This window comes from Ambystoma mexicanum, chromosome 12 (genome assembly GCF_040938575.1).
Source record: "Ambystoma mexicanum isolate Mex_15411 chromosome 12, UKY_AmexF1_1, whole genome shotgun sequence".
Lineage (NCBI taxonomy): Eukaryota > Metazoa > Chordata > Amphibia > Caudata > Ambystomatidae > Ambystoma > Ambystoma mexicanum.
This window is the reverse complement of record NC_090936.1, coordinates 536,087,040-536,106,924: the sequence shown is the minus strand read 5'-3', so window position 1 is coordinate 536,106,924 and position 19,885 is coordinate 536,087,040. Positions and strand designations below refer to the sequence as shown.

Below are 19,885 nucleotides of genomic sequence, written 5' to 3'. Positions count from 1 at the left end.
GAGGGGACTTGGGTCAGGAGGAGTGGGAGGACCCTCGAACTTCCCCAATGATCCCACAGTTTTAATGGCCTATTGTAAAGTTGAATCTTTTGAAGTAAAAATAAAGAACATTAGGGACTTCAAGTCCAGAATGCTCTAGGTACTGGGATGAGGAAGAGTGTCTCAGAGGTGTAGAACTGGAGTGTGCTGTCTAGCGGTTCTAAAGACCCACAACTGAGCAGGACTTTTATATTTAAGGCCCCCTCAGGTGCAAGCCATTATAGGTAGACAGTAGCAGAAGAAGACAGAACAACCACTGTGTTAGGAGCAGAATGCGGTGCCGAGAGAGTCGTAAAAGTACGGTAGGAGAAAGAAGTTCTCCTGTTGTGGCGTCCAACTCCGGTAGTTGGTGTTCACTGGCATGTGGAAGGAGCAAGACAAGCTCCCTTTTAGCACTGTGCAGGCCACAGGAGTGTAACGGAGCTGTCAGACATCAAGGACCCAACGCGAGAAGATAAGGTAGCAGTGGGGTGAACGTACGCACAGGGAAAGATCGGCGAGTTGGCATTCATTAGGTTACCCAAGGGCGCTACGCGATAGACCGCTGGCTGCCAGCAATTCTTTTGAATACCAAACTAATTAAAGCATTTTAGGCATAACACTCATATTGAAAGAAAGCGAAAGGAGAAAGATTGTACTCACCATTGCCAGCGTAGAGACGGGGCACTATTTAAACAAGATTATAATCAGCATTGCCAGAGGAGGCAATACTTATCTTTTACAACAACCAGCATTGCCTAAGCCAAAGAAGGGCAATTATAAATAGAAAGGGAAACAGCTTTCCTAAAGAGAGAACCATGAACAAGAGACATTACCAGCAGCTAGCGGGTGTAAGAGTAGGAACTCTGAGAAACCTGAGGGTGTTCACACAGATAGACCCAGAGGATCTTTTGTTCAGATCTCCAGGGCACGGCCATTGCCTTTCAAACCAGACTCTGGGGGTGGACCGGTGCAGGAGCATCACTTGGACAGGGGGTCCTTAGGGACTGCGGGTGAAATGCCCTCGGTAGAGACGCAGTTTTCCCCCCTTTCCAGCACACCCCTACCTAACACCCCCCGGTTGACATGGGATATGTTAAACCCAATTTTCCGATAATTACCAGAAAAGCAGACTTTGCTACCCCCACCCCCCTCCCCTTTCCGATACAAACACAGACAAAGAAGAGAGGGTTTGAGAGATGAAGAGGACTGAGAAGAATACAGATACAGAAGACAGTCTCTTCCCTTTAACAAAAGACAGGCAAGGTCAGGCCACCCTTGACAATCAGTCTCACCTGAGACCCATTAAGCCCTCCCTCACTATAAAAGGCAGAGCCCACAGGCACACACTGAGCGAGCTTGGGATGCTGGAAGGTGCACAAAGCCAAAGGGAGAACATTACAGCTGGAGAGATCATGGAAGGCCTGGAGGAAGTAGGACTTCCTGATTGCTGGACCTATGAGTACAAGGGAGGCTGCAGTGTGGAGAGGGGAACTGCACCTGCAGGAAGCCAAACCAGGGGCAGCTGGGGTTACCTAGCAGTGACCACACCAGAGCTCCTCCCCTGTGCAAAACAGGCAAGCACAGGCCTTTGAGGGGAAAGTGGAGAGACCCTGACCTCAACAAGTATCCTCATAAACTCCGACAGAGTGCCAAAAGGGGTAGCAAGCAAAGTGGGAGCCAAATGAGAAGAACAAGTTACTTTCTTACCTGGTAACGTTCTTTCGATGGGATGGTCCGACGACATATTCCATATCTATGACAGGTAATGTCCACAGCTGTGCTGCTCTGGAAAATCTTTGGCGTCTGCGTCGATTACGTCGATGCGTTGTCCCCGATGACCTCCTCCGACGGCCGACGTCACCCGATGTGATAAGTAGGACGCACGAAGTCCATAGCCTCAGTTATAGTTTTTTCCCAGAACGTGTGCCACCAGTTTTCTGCCAGTCAGACACACAAGGCCTTGCGGAACGCAAGCTGCAATCGCAAAAGAAATTCTGCAGCGGGGAAGGCAGGAAGGGAGCGATATGGAATACGTCGTCGGACCATCCCATCGAAAGAACGTTACCAGGTAAGAAAGTAACTTGTTCTTCAAGGGGATTGGGTCCGCCGACGTATTTCATATCTATGACAGACTCCCAAAGCAGTACCAAACAAGGAGGTGGGAAAGAATTTAGAATACAAATTTAGCATGCCCAATCAAATTGCGGAATAGAGAACTGCCTTGCCAAAGGCCAGATCTTGCCCTGTGATGGAATCGAGGGAGTAGTGACGTACAAAGTATGTACTGAAGCCCAGGTGGCTGCATCACAGATGTGACGAATAGGGACTCCCCTCTGCAGGACAGTAGACGCAGCCACTCCCCTGGTAGAATGGGCCCGCAAGCCAGCCGGAGGATCCTTACCCGCCAAGCAATAACACTCGTAGATAGCTAAAATAATCCAACGAGACAAAGTCTGTTTCGTCACAGCTTGTCCCAAACGATTTCCAGCGTAACCAATGAAAAGTTGATCGTCCACTCTGACCCGGGACATGCGCGAAATATAAAAGCTCAACGCTCTCCTAGGATCAAGCCTATGGAGCCGCTCCTCTTCCTTACCAGGATGTGGAGGAGGATAGAACGCCGGAAGAACCACCTTCTGGCTCAAATGAAATTCCGAAACCACCTTCGGAAGAAAAGGAGGACGTACTCTAAGGACAACCCTGTCCTTATGAAACACAGTGAAGGGTGGCTTAACTGAAAGTGCCTGTAGCTCACTCACTCTGCGAGCGGACTAACCGCAACCAAAAATACAGTTTTCAGAGTTAACAGCCTCAAAGGGCAAGAATGTAAAGGCTCAAACGGAGCACCCATAAGAAACTTAACAAGGTTCAAATCCCAACCGGGCACCAGAAAAGGTGACAGAGGGAACACATTAGTGAGCCTTTCAAAAACTGCGAAATTAAAGGAATCTTAAAATAGGAACACTCTTCAGACGAGCGCTTAAATATGGACAGCGCCGCCAGGTAACCTTTAATGGTCCCCACTTGCAAGCCCCTGTGGGCCAAGGAAAGCAAAAAAGACAGAACCATGGGAATGTCACATTCAAAAGGATCCACATTCTTAACTCTGCACCAGTCGCAGAACTTTCTCCAACGGCAACGGTACAGAGACTTTGTTGCCGGCCGCCTGGCCGAGAGCAACACCTCCATCACATCTTCAGGGAGGTCCCAATCCTTATACCTCAACCTTTCAGAAGCCAAGCGTGAAGGTTGAGGGATCTGACCTCTGGATGGAGAACCTGACCCCCCCCTCCCGTGAGAGCAGATCGTCTCGGTAGGGAAGACGACGTGGAGGGCAGATGGATAAATCGAGAAGGTCCGGGTACCACATCCTCCGGGCCCACGCCGGAGCAATGAGGATCATCCGGGAACCGAACCTCCGTAACCTCCGCAGCACTTGCGGGATGACGGAGACTGGAGGAAACGCATACAGCAGTGGAAATGACCACTCCACCACCAATGCGTCTCCTAAGGCTCCTTTTGGAGGAAATTCCCGCGAGCAAAACCTTTCGCACTTCTCTTTGCCTCCAGTGTCAACCGGATCCACTTGAGGGGTCCCCCAAAGGGCGAAGATCTCCAGGAGAATCTCCTGAGCCAGCTCCCACTCGTGAGAGATCGTGCTCTGCCTGCTTACAGCATCCGCCGTCTCGTTGTCGTCTCCGGTCAGATGGACAGCCGAGATCGAAACTTCCTGCTGGATGGCCCAGATCTCAATCTGCATTGCCTCCCTGCACAGCAGAAGTGACCCTGCCCCCCCACCCCCATTTTGTTGAGGTAGTGCATGGCCACCGTGTTGTCCGTTAGAATCAGGACACTTTCCATGCACAGTCGGCAGAAAAGCCTTCAGGGCTAGCCTGACGGCCCTCAGCTCCAACAGATTGATATGGAGTCTGGACTCCGACGGAGATCAACGACCGCTAACTGTCAACTCGTTGGCATGAGCTCCCCATCCCGTGAGGGGTGCGTCCGTCACGATCGTCACCTCCGGCCAGGGCAGCCAAAATGGGGTCCCCCTTCATCAGATTGCCCTCGACGGCCCACCACAGAAGGTCCCGGGCTACCGAGGGCGGCACCTGAACAGGGTCCGACAGCCTGCCGGAGGACTGAGACCACTGGAGCTTGAGTGCCCACTGCAAAGATCTCAACCGCAGACGAGCCTCTGGCACCAGAAGAATGCAGGATGCCATAAGGCCGAGCATTCTCAAGAACTCAGACGCTGGGATATCCTGGGCAAATTGAAACTTGTTCACCATCTGCTGAATGTGAAGAGCCCTCACCTGAGGAGGAAAACACTGCCCCAGGGACGTGTCGAGCACTGCTCCGATGTACTGGAGCTGCTGCGTTGGTGTCAAATGGGACTTCTTTAAATTTAGGGAGAAGCCCAGCCTGTGAAGGGAGTGGCAGGTGACGGACAGATGATCCAGGACTTGCTTGGCAGAGCTCCCCCTGATCAACCAGTCGTCCAGGTAGGGGTAGACGTGAATCCCCCTTTCCTGAGATGCGCTGCCAACACCACCATGAGCTTGATGAAAACCCTCGGGGCGGAGGTCAATCCGAACGGCAGGACCCGAAACTGAAAGTGCGAGTCGCCAACCGCGAACCTCAGGTACTTCATGTGCCGATCCATCCCAAGCACAAGAAGTAAGCATCCTTGAGGTCGAGAGACACCAACCAGTCCTGAAGGTGAAGGGCCTGGAGGACTTGAGAAAGAGTCACCATCTTGAACTTGTCCTCCCTGAGGAGTTTGTTCAAACCGCGCAAGTCCATGATGGGTCTCAATCCCCAGTCTTTCTTCGAAATCAAAAAATAAGGGGAATACCATCCACTGTTCCTCTCCGCTACAGGCACCAGTTCTATGGCACCTTTGTCCAGCAGGGCTTGAATTTCCTGCGCAAGGAGCGGATCCGGACACTTCAAAGAGAGGTTCCCTGGTAGATTGTCGTGAGGCCTCTGCCGAGAAGGAGAGGCCTCCGCCTGCACCACCAAACTCTCCGGAGTGGGGTGCCTGGACAAGTAGCAGGGGTCGCTACTGGCTGGACGGTATTTTCGCGACAAAGACTTGCCCACTGCCGGGAGACTCAGTCCAAGCCGCCGCCACCCTTCTCTGCAGAGCCATATGAAACGGCAAAACCGGGTCAGTGGGGAGACCGAGATCAAGAATGTCCGTGAGATCATCCTGAACTAACTCCCCTGGGGGAGCTGACCAACCCAAATACTCGGTGACCCGAGACAAAAGGCGCCGATATGAAGAATCTCCATGAGTGCCAGGCTCCGGCCTACAAAACTCCACCTCCGGAGAGGTGTCCAATCCACTGGCATCATGCAGTGACTGCCTCAGGTCATCAAACTGGCTATGGCCCGAGAGAAGCTCATCTGGAATCGTAACCGGAACCAAGCCGACATCAGAGCCTTCATCACCCTCTGAAATGTACTCCAGGCATGGAGAGGAAGGCCTCTGGGGACTAAAGCAGTGCCTGACCTTAGCCAGAGCCTTTCTAGGGGCAAACCCCGTGCCACGGGGCCCCTCTGACACCACCGCCTCGAAAGGCGTCGAGGGCGCCGAACGAGTCGGCGTCGAGCGAATCGGCGTCGACGTCAGCTGCAGCGCCGGCAGCATCGGCGGCGTCGACACAGGCCTCAAAGCTGGAGCTCCGAGCGGGTCTCTCGACGACCTAGGCGACCCACTCGGAGGCGGAGCCTCGAGAGAAATAGTAGACGACCTTGGCGCCACAGGAGTCGACGTCTTCTTCGAAGATGGCACAGTATCACGCGGTCTCCAGCGCATTGGAGACCGGGACCTGGAACGGGCATGGCGAGAACGGCTACCCTTGTCCAAGCGGGACCTCTCCCGCGAGCTGTGCCGACCACCCGAGCCTGAAGGCGTACGAGCGGTGTCTCTCGACCGGTGCCGACCGACCCCACTCGGAGGCGCAGACGGACCGGTGCCCTGCGATTCAAGAATCGCTAGCATCTGCTTTCCGAAGGAAGCCCATTCCTCCGGTGTCGCTTGCATGGAGGGATAAGCGACCCGCCGACGGGCGGAGTCCTCAGAAGAGGACGGGGAAGGCGACCTATGCCAACGCTTCCGGGAAAGCCTCGAAGAGGCGGAGGAGTGGCGAGACAGACTCCTGAAAGGAGACCCACTGGACTTCCGACGATGACGCGGAGAGTCGCCCCTCGAGTCATCCGTCGAAAGCCCCGCAGACCTCAACTTCCGGGGCTTAGACACCCGGCCTACCGGCAGCTTCTTCTTGCGTTCCCGCAAGGCCATTGCCGTGAGCGACTGGCAGTCACAGTCGTCCGTATCGTGGCCCTCCCCGAGGCACCAGAGGCAGGCGTTGTGCGAGTCTGTGACCGACATCTTGGACCCACAGTCCCCGCATTTCTTGAAGCCTGGACGCGGGGTTGAAGACGAAGTAAGCATCGCCACGAACAGGTCTTCACAAAAAAAAAAAAATCGAACAGGTTCAACGAAACGAGAATTCGAAAACAGCAAACTCCAACGAGTCGAGGCGCACCGAGATTCACGAATTGAACACGTTCGCGGAAAAAACGGAACTGAGACTATGGGCGTTGTGCGTCCTACTTATCACATCGGGTGACGTCAGCCGTCGGAGGAGGTCCTCAGGGACGACGCATCGACGTCATCGACGCAGGACGCAGACGCCAAAGATTTTCCGGAGCAGCACAGCTGTGGACATTACCTGTCAAAGATATGGAATACGTCGGAGGACCCAATCCCCTCGAATGAAGGCTTCTGGAACTGGAAGTCCAAAGACATTTATTTAGATAACTATTGAAGGGGTCCAAGTCCGACTGAGGGAGACCCTTCTGTGACCTTTGGAGGGGGTCCGAGGGAGACCTCTGGAGAAAACCAAGAAATAAACACACACAGCCGATGAGTTGGCAAGTGACCAGGGAGACCGGTGTGGGTTAAAGATTGAAGTGGCAGACCTGTGAATGTACTTTGAAGTAAAAATATAGCTGCACTGAGTAACAGAGTGGTCCGATGAAACGAAGCAGCCCACTCGAAAGTCTCTGTGAAACGTGGATGGTTAGTAACGAGAAAAATTAACTGTTAGTTGAAGTGGTCCTGTAGAGGTCTGTAAAGCAAGCCATGCACATTGTAGTAGAGTTTTATCCTTGAAGGTGAGTATATCATGAAAGGGACTACGGGCCTCATTACGACCCAGGAGGCGTTAACCATGGCGCTCTTAGCGCCATGGTTGACGCCGGTAATTTACCGATTCCGCCATGGTGAATGGCGGAATTACCGCCCCATTCCAAGGTTGGTGGGGCGGTAATTCCCCATTCACCATTGGCCCTTCCCCATTCCCATTTCTGCCCTCATAGGGCTCAATGGGAATGGGGAAGGCGGTAATTACAGTACCACAAATTTCAGTACCGTAATTACCTCGAAAGTCCCTTTGCGGGTTCCTTCCTTAACGGCTGGTAAAAGTATGGTTTTTGTTTTGGTTTCAGTCCTGAAAAGGCACAAAGTGTGAAACAGGAGTGTATTGGCACTTGTGTCCCCTTCCCTCTGTACAATGAACTTAAAATGTTCCAAGGTGGACAATGATCAGAGCCCTCCTTCCTCTTGCTATACCCCTTTCTGATTTTGCAGGTGGAGTGGCTATGAAGAGACTGCATTCGCTGTTGGCGCTTTAAACAATTAGTACTTTCTTTTTTACACTTAGCTGTGCATGTCGTACTAGACTAGGTCAATGTGTGGTTTGAAAGGAGTTTGAGCATCTGGGTGTATGATTTATATATGCAGATGTAGGTGTAAATGCTTGTGCAGTCACAGTGTTCTGTAAAAGAATGTATCAGTATTAATGGTCAGGTACAGTGCGCAAATGAAAGAAATGGGGATTAAATGCCCATTTCCTTCAGGTACTCATATTGCATGTATCAGCATCATAATATAGCCAGGTACTTCAATTAAATATGAACTATCGCCATCATAGGCCATAACACTCCTGCTGTAGGATGGATACTGTTGTGATATGGCTAGGTACTCGCTACAGAACCCGGGCACTGATTTAAAACAGTATATAAACACAAAGAGGTTGAGGGAAAAAGGTGAGTCACAGGCAAACCCTCACTTTAAGGGCGGAACCCTTATCAAATAACAAAGGCTCATGACTCCAACTATAGCGTTATTTTAACAGGGTAGGTATGAACCAGCCTACATTCTCAAATTACAAGACCAACATCAACAGATGAGGAAAAAATCCCAAAGTTTCTATTTTTTGCATAAGAAGAGATGTATATCAGTTTGATACACAATCAATTAGATTACCCTCTCATGGACTTAATCAAAAGAGGAAATGTGTAATCCATACATTTTTGATAAAACGCAAACATTAAAGAAACACCACACTGTACGGAACCGAGGTAGCGTAATTCCACAACTTGGTCTCGTACACAAGAAAGGTCTAGATGATTCAAGGCCTATGCACAAATAATCATACAGTATCGATTACTCATTGATTGTTCACCCAATCTTGACATTCATACCAGTCATACACACTGTTGAAGTGTTATTCATTCATCCACACAAAAATGAATTTCAACATTAATTTAAAACAAGCCCAACATGTTTCTTTCCTATCTCAGGTTTACTCCATGGAAATTCTTCAGGGGCAGAATCAAAGTGGCAAACATAACATCGTGACAGTGATTCATAAAATGATGCGTAAAAAAGATTACAAAAAATGAGGTCTGTGTGTTGGTTTCACAGGAATTTCAGTGTGTTACTCCAAGGAATCCTAGTACAAGAGCTTCATCGGACAGTTCTCCCTGTAAGAGAACGGTATATGTAATAGAATTACCAGGTTACTCACTGTAGCGACCACCTTACTCCTAGTCCATAGTCCCCTTTCCTCCATACTTATGGGACATCTCTCTGTCCTGTGGGAGGGGACCGGAGCACTTTGTAAAAAGGATCCACATTTTTTCCAAAAATGTGTCCTTCCTCTCCTTCTTGCGCGGGGCCCAGCGCGCGGCCGTAACCCCGCCCATCAGTCCTTTTCTATCGCCAGGTCAAAGACCGATGAGCAATAACAGAGGAACCTTATTAGAGGGGACGGCGGGCGGGCGTATGGAGGAAAGGGGACTATGGACTAGGAGTAAGGTGGTCACTACGGTGAGTAACCTGGTAATACTCCTACGTCCCGTCCCCTTTCCTCCATACTTATGGGAGATTCCCAAGCACTCCTTAGAGGAACTATGGGTGGATGGAAATACACCTCACTGAAACAGGTTCTTCAGCACAGCCTGACCAAACCGAGCATCAGCCCTAGAGCTCATGTCGAGACAATAATGCTTACAGAAAGCAGATGGGGAGGCCCAAGCAGCTGCCCTAGCGATGGACTCCCAGGGGACATATTTCTGAAAAGCAACCACGGCTGCCATGCCCCGCACCAGGTGTGCATGAATACCCTTAGGAGGTTTCAGCCTTTGGCCGGTGAAAGACTGTGATGCAGGCAGCGATCCACCGAGAAATAGTTGCCTTAGACGCCTGCTTGCCCTGAGGGTTACTGAAGGTCACAAAAAGTTGAGAAGAACTCCTAAGTTCGGAAGTCCTGTCCAGGTAGAACTTGAGAGCTCTTCGGACATCAAGACAGTGTAGAACCCTCTCAGCCTCAGAGGCAGGGTTCGGAAAAAAGACCGGTAGGGAAATAGACTGATTCAGATGGAATTCAGTCACAACCTTCGGCAGAAAAGCCGGGTTCGTCCGAAGGACTACCTTGTCCTTGTGAAAGACCAAGAAAGGGTGCTCCACCAACAATGCCTGGAGCTCACTTACTCTCCTTGCTGACGTAACTGCAACCAAAAAGTACTTGAGGTCCACAGTAGCCATTGCTTCAAAGAGTTTATGGCACAGCGCCGTCAGGACCACATTTAGGTCACACGGCGGGTGTGGATTGCGAACCGGAGGGTAGAGGCGCGTCAAGCCAGCAGAATGCCTCTTCACCACTGGGTTAGTCAGCGAATAAGAACACTGGTCTGTAGAAAGATAAGCGGAAACCGCTGAGAGAAGTCTTGCATGACCGAACATGAACCCCTGACTCTGCTAGGGACGACACGAAGGACAGCACCATGTCAATCGTGGCCACCCTTGGATCCAACTTCTTCTCCAAACACCAATGACAGAACCTGAGCCATTTACTCCTGTATTGGGATCTGGTCGAGGGTTTCCTGGCTGCCTGGATAATACGCATGTTATCCGTAGACATATTCAGATGCTCTAAAGACTTGAACTCAGGCACCATGCCGCCAAGCTGAGCGATTGAGGGGAGGGGTGCCACAGCTGCTGTTCCCCTTGGTGAAGAAGATCGGGAGTTACTGGTAACCTGATCGGCGGATACACCGACAGGTGTTTAAGCTCCGAGAAAGAAAACCTGGCCGCCCACCACAGGGCTATGAGCAGAAGGGAACAGTTCACCGAATTCTTCAACCTCCAAATTGCCCGGTGAACCAGAGGCAGAGGCAGGAAGGCGTAAGCTTTCATGTTGTGCCATGGAATCTCAAGAGCATCCCCCAGAGAGGAGACTCCCAGCCCCCCTCTGGAGGCATACTGAGGAAGCTTCTTGTTTACCGCTGTCGCTTAGAAGTCCAACTCTGGTGTGCCCCAACGCGAGTAAATCCATGAGAGGATGTCCGCCTTCAACTCCCACTCGTAGCTGACTACTGTCCGCCGGCTGAGGGCATCCGCTGTGACATTCAGCTGGCCCGGGATGTGTGCTGCAAGCAGCCAGACACCATGAAGCACGGGGACTTCGTTCCCCCTTGCTTGTTGATGTAATACATTGACACCACGTTGTCCGTGCGTATGCGGACCACCTTGTTGACAATGAGCGGTCTGAACGCCTTGAGCGCCAGAAAAATCGCCAGAAGCTCCAAATGATTTATGTGCAGGAGCTTGCCCTGAGGCGACCAGAGGTCTGAGACCTGAAGAAGATCTAACGTTGCACCCCAGCACAGATGGGAGGAGTCTGTCGTGATCGTCACCATGGGGGCCGGGTCCTGAAACCTCGCGCCCACCGACAGGTTGCTGAGAGATTACCACCAGTCCAGGTCCACTCTCGGAATCCGGAATCATTATCCGCTTGGAATCCGGGTCCACAGCCTGACGCCAGGAACTCCGAAGAGCCATCTGGGTCCATCTCATCTTCAGACGAGCAAGAGGAAGAGCCAGCACGCACAAGGCCATGAGGCCCAGGAACCACCATGCCGACATGCTCTCCGACTGCACAAATATCTGACACGTGACTAACAGACCCGCCATTCTGTCCCCGGTCAGGTACACTCTGCAGTCGATAGTGTTCCAGCGAAAACCCAGGAAAATCAGGTCCTGCGAGACCGTCATGGAAGATTTCTGCCAGTTCACAGACAGCCCAAAATAGAACAGGAGCTGAAGGAGAGACTGGAGATCGCCCGCTGCTGTTAGCGGACAAGGGTTGCGTAAGAGCCAGTCGTCTAAATACGGATACACATGGATACCCTGGAGACGAAGATAGGCCGCAATCACTGACATCATCTTCGTAAAGATGCGCAGCGCCGAGCTGAGGCCAAAAGGAAGCACTCGAAACTGGAAGTGCTCCTCTCCCAAAGAGAAGCGGAGATATCTCCTGTGTGGGTTCCAAATCAGGATATGCATATATGCGTCCTGAAGGTCCACAACACTGAGCCAGTCGCCCGCCTGCAAGGAGGAGCGTATCTGGCTGGGCGTAATCATCTTGAATTTCTCTTGGGGTAGGAAAAGATTTAACTGGGAAAGGTCTAGGATGGTGCGCAGGCCAGCCTGGTTGGGTTTGGGCACCATAAACAGCCGGGAGTATAAGCCCTCCCCTCGCTCCCCGAGGGGAACGGGTTCCACAGGTCTGAGGTCCAGAAGCTTCTGAACCTCGGCTTTGAGGGAGGGCGAGCCCGACAGCTGAAAAGGAGGGTTGCGGGGTGGTGTAGGTGGTAGAGGTAAGCAGAAGTCCGCTCGAGCGACTGACAAGTCCCATCTGTCTTCTGTGATGGTCTGCCACGCCTCCCAATGAGATGCAATGCGTCCTCCCACCGGGGTCTCGTGCGAGCGCGGAAAACCCTCATTTAGTAGGTTTATCGGTGGTGGTGCCACCTGAACCTGAGGAGGAGGCTGAGGAGCGGGAGAAAAACCGCGTCCTTTGTTGCCTGTGGCGGTTATTCCCTGCAGGGGTATCCACTCTGTGAGATTTGCGGTCGAGGAAGACCCTAAAGCCAGAGGAGGGTCGACTTTGTGACAACGGTCTCTGGGTTTTGAAAGGAGCCTTAACCAGGACAGACAATGACTTGGCTGTCTGAGTGCTATCCTTCGTCTTGGTGAGCTCTACATCTGTTGTAAAATGAAAGAGCTCCTTCCTATCGAACGGAAGGTCCAACACCTTGTCCTGCACTTCTTTTGAAAACTTAGTGGCATGCAGCCACGCCTGCCTTGAGTTATCAACCCCCAGCATAGGCCCCAAGCCGAGGTGTCTGCATGATGAGCCGCAGCCTCCAGGAGAGCCTGGGCCAAGCCCCTGGCGTCGGATAGGCCACCCTTGAATTTCTCTAATTTCTCGACCGGGATGTGCTCCTCAAACCCCGACAGACCTTTCCACATCCGCATGTTAGCTCACGCTAATATCAACTCAGCATTGGCCTGCCTGAGCTGCAAGGCTGAGTTGGCAAAGATTTTCCTCCGTAGGGAGTCAAGGAGCTTGTCCTCCTTACCCAGGACCTGAGTAGCCGTCGTGGAAGAGGATGCTGCAGGTCTGGATTGCAAAGTGGACGCAGCCCCCACCGTGGTGGAGGGAGAGTGGACAAGACGACAGGGCCACCTCTTCCGAGGAATGTAGCCTGTACCTCGCGTCAATTTTCTTATTGACAAAGTGTCCCGAGTGTGGCTTTTCCCAGACTCTTCGGATCTCGGCCACTCCTTCTGCAGGAACAGGCCGGTACGCTCGAAGGGAGACAGAGTGAACGCCCCAGAAAGCACACCCTCCTGTGGAGCGGGCGCCTCGGGCACCGGAACATCTAAGAAACTCATGTCCAGTACCCGGTCATGAAAGGCTCTGATAGAGCGGGGAAGGTCCTCTTTGTCCTGATCGCCTTGAGGGTCATCTGACAGGTCAGGATCCTGCTGAGCCGTGTCAGGCACTGCCTTGTCCACTGGGGACAACGGAGGCACAGGCGGAAGAGACGGGGAGGCACTACGGGCAAGGGAGGCGCCGGCGGAAGCACCGGAGGAACGGGTGGAGCCGGAGACGCAGGTGGACATATCTCCTTGAAAAGCCCTTTGAAATATTCCCTCATGGGGTCGGTACGCAGAAGTGCCTGAAATTTACCGAAAAAGGCGTCTTCAGGAGATTGTTTCGTAACCTGAGGAGGCCTCTCATGAGGTGGACAAATCCAGGGACGTAACGGGGAAGGGTGCCACACCGGCCCCTCCACCGACGTATCCTCATAAATCAAGGGTGCCGCCCCCGCGGGCAACAAAATATTGTGTGGAAGAGGCATTCGGGCATTCCAATCAAACCGGCCGGTAAGGATGCGCACAAGGGACCTTAGGTTCACCAAAGGGACCAAGCCTTTACACCAGAGGCCGATGGTGTAGTTGTAGGGGTAGCACCTAAAATGGCCGCCGTGGTCATGGCGGGAACGGGCGCCATTTTGTCCTCATCTGAGGGGAACTGCGGCACGTGAGGAAGTGAGGCAGGGGTCCCCGTCGATGGATCAGGGGTCTTAATCTTAGCCTTAACATAAGGAACCTCGGCATTGCCGGTACTATGAGGCCTGGAATGTTTTTGAGACATACCAACTGCCAAATTAGCCTTCGAAGGAAGGACCTCGGCACTGCCGGTAAAAGAAGAACTTTGCTTCTTTGCCCCCTCAACAGGTCTGGTGTCACCACAAGAGCGGGAACGGGGAGCAACCGCTTTCACCGACAAGGCCTTGTCCAGCCTCTCAGGACTGTTGGTAGCTTTAGCCTCTGAACGAGGGACCTCGGACCCAAGCCCGGTAACAGCCTTATCTGCACGGGCCTCGAACACCCGTTCGGTAACAAGCCCAGCCAAGGCCTCGGGGCGCACCCCGGTGTTTTTGAGGGAAGCCGACAGAGAGGCCTCAGAGCAAACTACGGTACCCCATTCAGTAGAACTGGGTCTACAAACAGCCCCCACAGGAGGGGCCTCGGAGCGTACTCCGGTGTTAACAGGCCCCTTACGGAGACCCTCGGCGAAAACTCCAGTAGATTGTGCCCAATGTGCACCTCAGAGCGAACCCCGGTGAGAGCGATCAACGCCCCTCCTGGACCGAGAGGAACCCGGAAAGGTATCCCCCGGCCGGGGTGCTCTGAAAAGTAAAGAACTTACTGGGCGTTTTTTCTTCTCGTCAATGAACGCCTGAAAGTGTAAAGGAGGTGATCCGTCGGAACACCTCCTCCCACCACTCCAACCGACATTGAAGTGCCCGGACTGAAAGGGAGTCACAGTAAAAACAGGAGTCCCAACGGTGTTCCGGACCCAAACAGTCTAAACAAAGAGGATGGGGATCCGCCCTCGCGAAGCGACGGTGCCACGATGAACAATCTGGAAAGTCTAACTTGAAAGACAGACAGGCTAATAAACAAACGCTAGCGAGAGCCAGAGAGGAAAAAAGGGAAGAAAATCTTCCGAGGAAGTGCGTCCGGCCCCGATCGAGCGGAGAAAAGGACTAATGGGCGATGGGGCGGAGCCAAGATGGGCGGGGTTACAGCCGCGTGCCGGGCCCCGCGCAAGAAAGAGAGGAAGGACACATTTTTGGAAAAAATGTGGATGCTTTTTACAAAGTGCTCCGGTCCCGTCCCACAGGACGGAGAGATGTCCCATAAGTATGGAGGAAAGGGGACGGGACATAGGAGTATATCAATTTCTAGTCATACTCGTGTTAAATACAAAAGTACTTATCTTCAAGAAGCTTAAAAAATAAGGCTCCAGAACACGTGAAGCTTACAAATAGCTTTCCAAAACAGCAAAATATTTCCCGTTTAAGTTTGGTTTAAAAGGACAGTGCTGGTTCCAATATTCTAATTCTTAGCTATGATTCACCATACAAAGTTGATGTAGTGCTAGACATCAGAAATGACATGCACAGGTCTAGCCTTGGTACAGTAAAGTATATTCCCTCTAAAGTGAAATAGGAGGAACAGAGTAGAGAAAGAAATAGAAAACAGATGGGTCAAAACGTTACCACCGTTCATCTTGCTAGAGAGTCCTATACTCATGGCTACTGCGATAAGAGTGTGGCCCATAGGTCCCCTCCATTATGACGACTGACGGGGCGAAACCAGATGCCTGTGTGGGGTTTTGGCTGATCTAATCACGTCTGTTCCAGTAATTCATGGTGCCTCATACACTACAAATAGCAAGATACGCACAGTTAACCTGGTTTTTTAAATTCTGTCTCGGAGTAGCAAAAGCTGATTTTGAACGTGTATGAATCTTACACCGTGGTGGAGAGCTCTATAATTATTCCGTCGGATGAACGTAAACTTTACACGTCCACCAATAGTCACTCTCTAGTTCACTCGGCTCATCGTCCTCACGCGAACGGCCAGCACCAGGTGAATAAGGCGTTCAACTCTAAATGGAGTATAGAAGCAGAAGGCTGCGTTAGGCGTAGGTTGCCGAAATGTCTCAGTCTGGGTGATTGTGGTGAAGTGTATAGTGCCGCCCAAACCCTATTGCAAAGGTCTTACCAGGCTTTGGGAAGGTTACAACGTCCTTCTCTGTGGTACGGGTCATAGAATCGTCTCTACCAACACAATGAATTGTGTGGCACACGTCTGATCAGCAACTGACCAGTGTTGCATCCAATAGGTGGGGATCAGTGGCTACACCGGGTCTAGGGTGGAAAGCAAGAGAGGGATTTAGAGTCAACCGACTGATTACACAGGGTTATTGCATGCGGGCATGTGGACAAGATATATTCGCGTTAGTCATCATACATGCAAGTGCAGTGTTAAACCATTAATTAGCTAAATGGCTTGCTTGAGGGGTGATACGTGACTAAAAACGTGTCTCTCGGGAACCCATTAAAGCAGTTAAAAATGCCACCCCCCCATGCTGTTAGGGGAGGTAATACTGTTTTAATACAGCCAGATCAAAAAGGAACATGTGGCAGGTACTGGAACATGCTTAGGTACTTGCGTCATATGCCAGGTAGCCACACAGATGCGCTCGAACTCCACTAACATGTAAACTTTTGCATGATAGAGACTTTTTTTCAAACAAATTTCCAAATAATGAAATCATACGATGTGGTCGATCGACAAAACATGAGTAAAGCAACTATTAAAAGATAGTTCATTTAGAAACGGATTGTTTGGGAAAAGTGCTGGGGGTGGAGTGTGGGGGTCTACTGCTGCATCAATAAAACAGGTATTCCCTCCATAGGGCTAGTCTAACCCAACAGTTCCAGGAGGGGTCAGATCATAAATTGTTCCGATTGCATACGTCTTGGGGATACTGTACTCACCCAGATATTCTAAACACTCAACGGTCTCTGTGATATGTTTGCAATTTTTGGCCCCAGACTCTGGGATAGTATTCCTATAGAGATTAGGGCCTGTGAAACGCTGTTGCAGTTTCGCAAGGCCCTCAAGACCAAGATGGGATTAGAGGTGGACCCTATTCTCCATTTTTACTGAGGGATTTAGCCACTTGGTTGGTCAGCTTCTGTTATTACCAGCTGCACCTTTATACGGTTAAATCCGTCCTGAGCGGTTCTAAATATTTAAATACAAATATAGATCCCAGCAGCTTCACAAATCAAATCTAAAAATCTATTAAAAAACAAAACAATAATTGGTTGGGATAAACACCTCCTAGCATGGTCTATGTCAATATGGGATAAAGTATTATTATTCCTATTAAAGGGCATAGTGGTTTCACCCAGGTCATCTAAAAGCAACAGTTGCAGGGATACAGTGCCCACCACTTCTCGTCTCAGGTTGTGGGCAGAGGGATATGGTGCCAAGCTGTTTCCTTGTCACATGTCATCTTTAAAAGGGAAATTCCGGCTCACTATTTGTAACCCACACTAGGGGATAGTGCTAAACGCACATCAGGTGAGTAGCTAAGGGATAGGGTGCCTTTCTCTACTAAGGGATGTAGTGTCTTTTACACACTCTGCTAGGTAGTTAGAACAACGTTGCCCTGCCAAGCTATGTAGCCTTGGTCAGGACATGCAGAGAGCCCCAACCTCTGCAGCATCATCTGAGCTGGCCTCACAAATAGTACAGGAGCACATGTAGAAAGAAACATGTTCCATTGCAGATTTAGTGAGGAAAAGGTGGGACTGGTTTTGGGTATTAAGAAGCTAGCTATAGATGAATAATGTGTATGGCGTCACTATGCTGTGTACTACAAATGAGGTTATAAAGGGAGCCACCACCTAATTACATGAAATATCAAAATATCAGTGATCTTACCAACATTGACCTAGAACTCATGACCTAGAACTCAATGATGTTTCAAACATTTCTACATGTATAGTAGAAATCAATAAGAGCACTGGGGGTGGGGCTTATACGTTCAGGTCTTCATCTTTCAATAATTTATTTTTATTGTTGGTTTCAGGTAAAAAGTTCAACTGATGTTATGGAAGGTGTAATGCAAATATGTCAACCACCGTCACCCAAACGCAAGCGCTAGAATGGTATAGAGGCTTTATTTCAACATTAAAAAATAAAATCTATTGGAAAAAAACATCCAAATACGCGCAAAGATAGAATTATTATGTTGGGTCCAAGCTACTAGCCAGACCAACAAAAAAAATAATCAAAAAAAAATAATCACTTGTTCAGTTATCCACCTACACACAACATACCATTGCTTACTCACCGAGAGTCCTTTATCACTGGCCAATGTCTAGTGTCAAGTGCAAATTATGATGTCTGAAAAAACCTTGCTTCAAAAATACAAATGTAGAAGAACTAAGCCAATATAATGCAAGGCGGCATATATCCTGTTACAAGAGGACAGATACAGAAAGCACAGCACCGCACAACACGAAGACACTAGTGAGAGCTCAATGAGCAGGAGCTTCTCTCAAGATCCCAAAGTACTGGTATGCAATTACAAAAACATGCCTGCTTCTTTTGCAACAGACCTGAAGCTAGGTGGCATCCATTGCACAACGTTTGCACAGAAGATGCAATGTGCATAGCTGTAATTATATTTCCACAAAATGTGCTGTCCAGTCAACTAGTTCTTATCCTATGTAAATCTGGTTCTAGGATTACCACAGTATGCTAACTTACTTTCTGTAAACGCAAGACTACAAGACCAAACAAGCATTGGGAATTCCAACTGTTTTGGTTTTTGTGTGCCTGGTAAATAAAAATGCCTAATGCTTATACAAAAGCCAAAACTTTTGGTTTTTGCCAAAGCTTGTTTTTAACAGGACTACAGTGAAAGACATGCATAGTGCTTATACATCGAGTAGCTGAAGGCAGAGCTGTTAAGACATTTTTATTTCATCAGTAGCACGTTTACACGTCCAAATAAGTAATGAACTCTCAGAAGACTGCTTTGAAAAAACACTGGCAGGCCCTACGAGCACAAAGTTTGGTGGTAAGCCTTAAAAAAGCCATCTCAAACGGATTCCAGGAGGATGTGTTTTGGATTGGAAGGGGCAAGATGTGGGTGGAAATGGCCATAGGGTTAGCATGGCCATGGGCAGTCAAAAGGTAATAACCAAGCAACACCTTCAATCTTTGTATCCCTCCTCATATGCCATTTCTCCCCAGATGTAGTCTAATGCAATACTTCCGGTTTACATGTGATGCTAAACCACCGCCTAATCAGCAAAACTAAAAAAATAGACAACTTGAGAGTTCAGTTATGAGCCGTCACAATTCATGCTAATACATGTTCCTTTTTGCTCACTGCATACACATACTTATTTTTCAGTTGTGAAAGAAGGCACTACTCCCCACAAACATGTCGTAAATGATATCCCTAAAACTGCGGATTTCCCAGTCACAAACTCTGACATGCCCTTCTTTATACCTTAGCACTTCCATTACCCTAAACTCGGATCTCACCAGCAATGCACACATCCGCAAGCTCTTACAGAAACTGCAGTTATTCTCTCTTTAGACAACAATCAGAACATATACAGCCTAAACTACTTGGATCCAGAATATGACATTTGAATATACTCAAACAAACGTGGACAGCTTGAAGCAACAGATTATTCAGGAAGACTGCATGAACTTCATGGCGAAAATGACTTTGAAGAGGCACAGAAACCTAGTCAGAAAACACCAACATATGTTTCGCATAATTTTTGTTACCCTTCGAATATGTGAAAATTAAGGCCTTGCCCCAGGAACTAGCCAGTGAAGAGGGTTGCCCGGATCCTACCCCTGCTCCCCCTCTCACCACACATGTGGGCCAGAACCGAAAGAATCATGAACGCTCTTACCATTTCAGACCAATTCCCAGCAGACCTATGATAGACAAATACTTCAAATGGTACCCACTAAGCCAACCCTACAGCTCAGGAACAGTACAATCATTGACCAGAGTGGACGAGGAGCACCAGGATGCAATTAAGGATACTTTCATTCAGTCTCGACTAAAAGCGACAAGACGATATGCTCAATGTCGATAGAAACACCACGAGCCGCACATCGGGACACAATCACACACCAGAATACACGAAAAACACATGCTTACAGTTCTGAAGCTAGAGGACATATACATACTGTCATTGCTTTATCATTTTTTCACTAGCTTGACTGCAGCAACGCAGAAACCGCAAGAAG

General features: G+C 49.9%; 1 protein-coding gene across 2 annotated transcripts in view; it reads right to left on the bottom strand.

The window, feature by feature from the left end:
• MRPL18 (mitochondrial ribosomal protein L18) overlaps positions 1 to 19,885 on the bottom strand; it is a 198,479-nt gene that overhangs the window by 138,600 nt on the left and 39,994 nt on the right. The window contains exon 2 of one of the 2 annotated variants that reach the window (XM_069628837.1): positions 15,809 to 15,954. The exons of the other annotated variant lie outside the window; for it this stretch is intronic. Within the exon in view, the coding sequence (XP_069484938.1) occupies positions 15,809 to 15,854 (46 nt within the window). The 5' untranslated portion in view covers positions 15,855 to 15,954. The remainder of the gene's footprint in view (positions 1 to 15,808; positions 15,955 to 19,885) is intronic. 2 annotated transcript variants of the gene reach the window in all.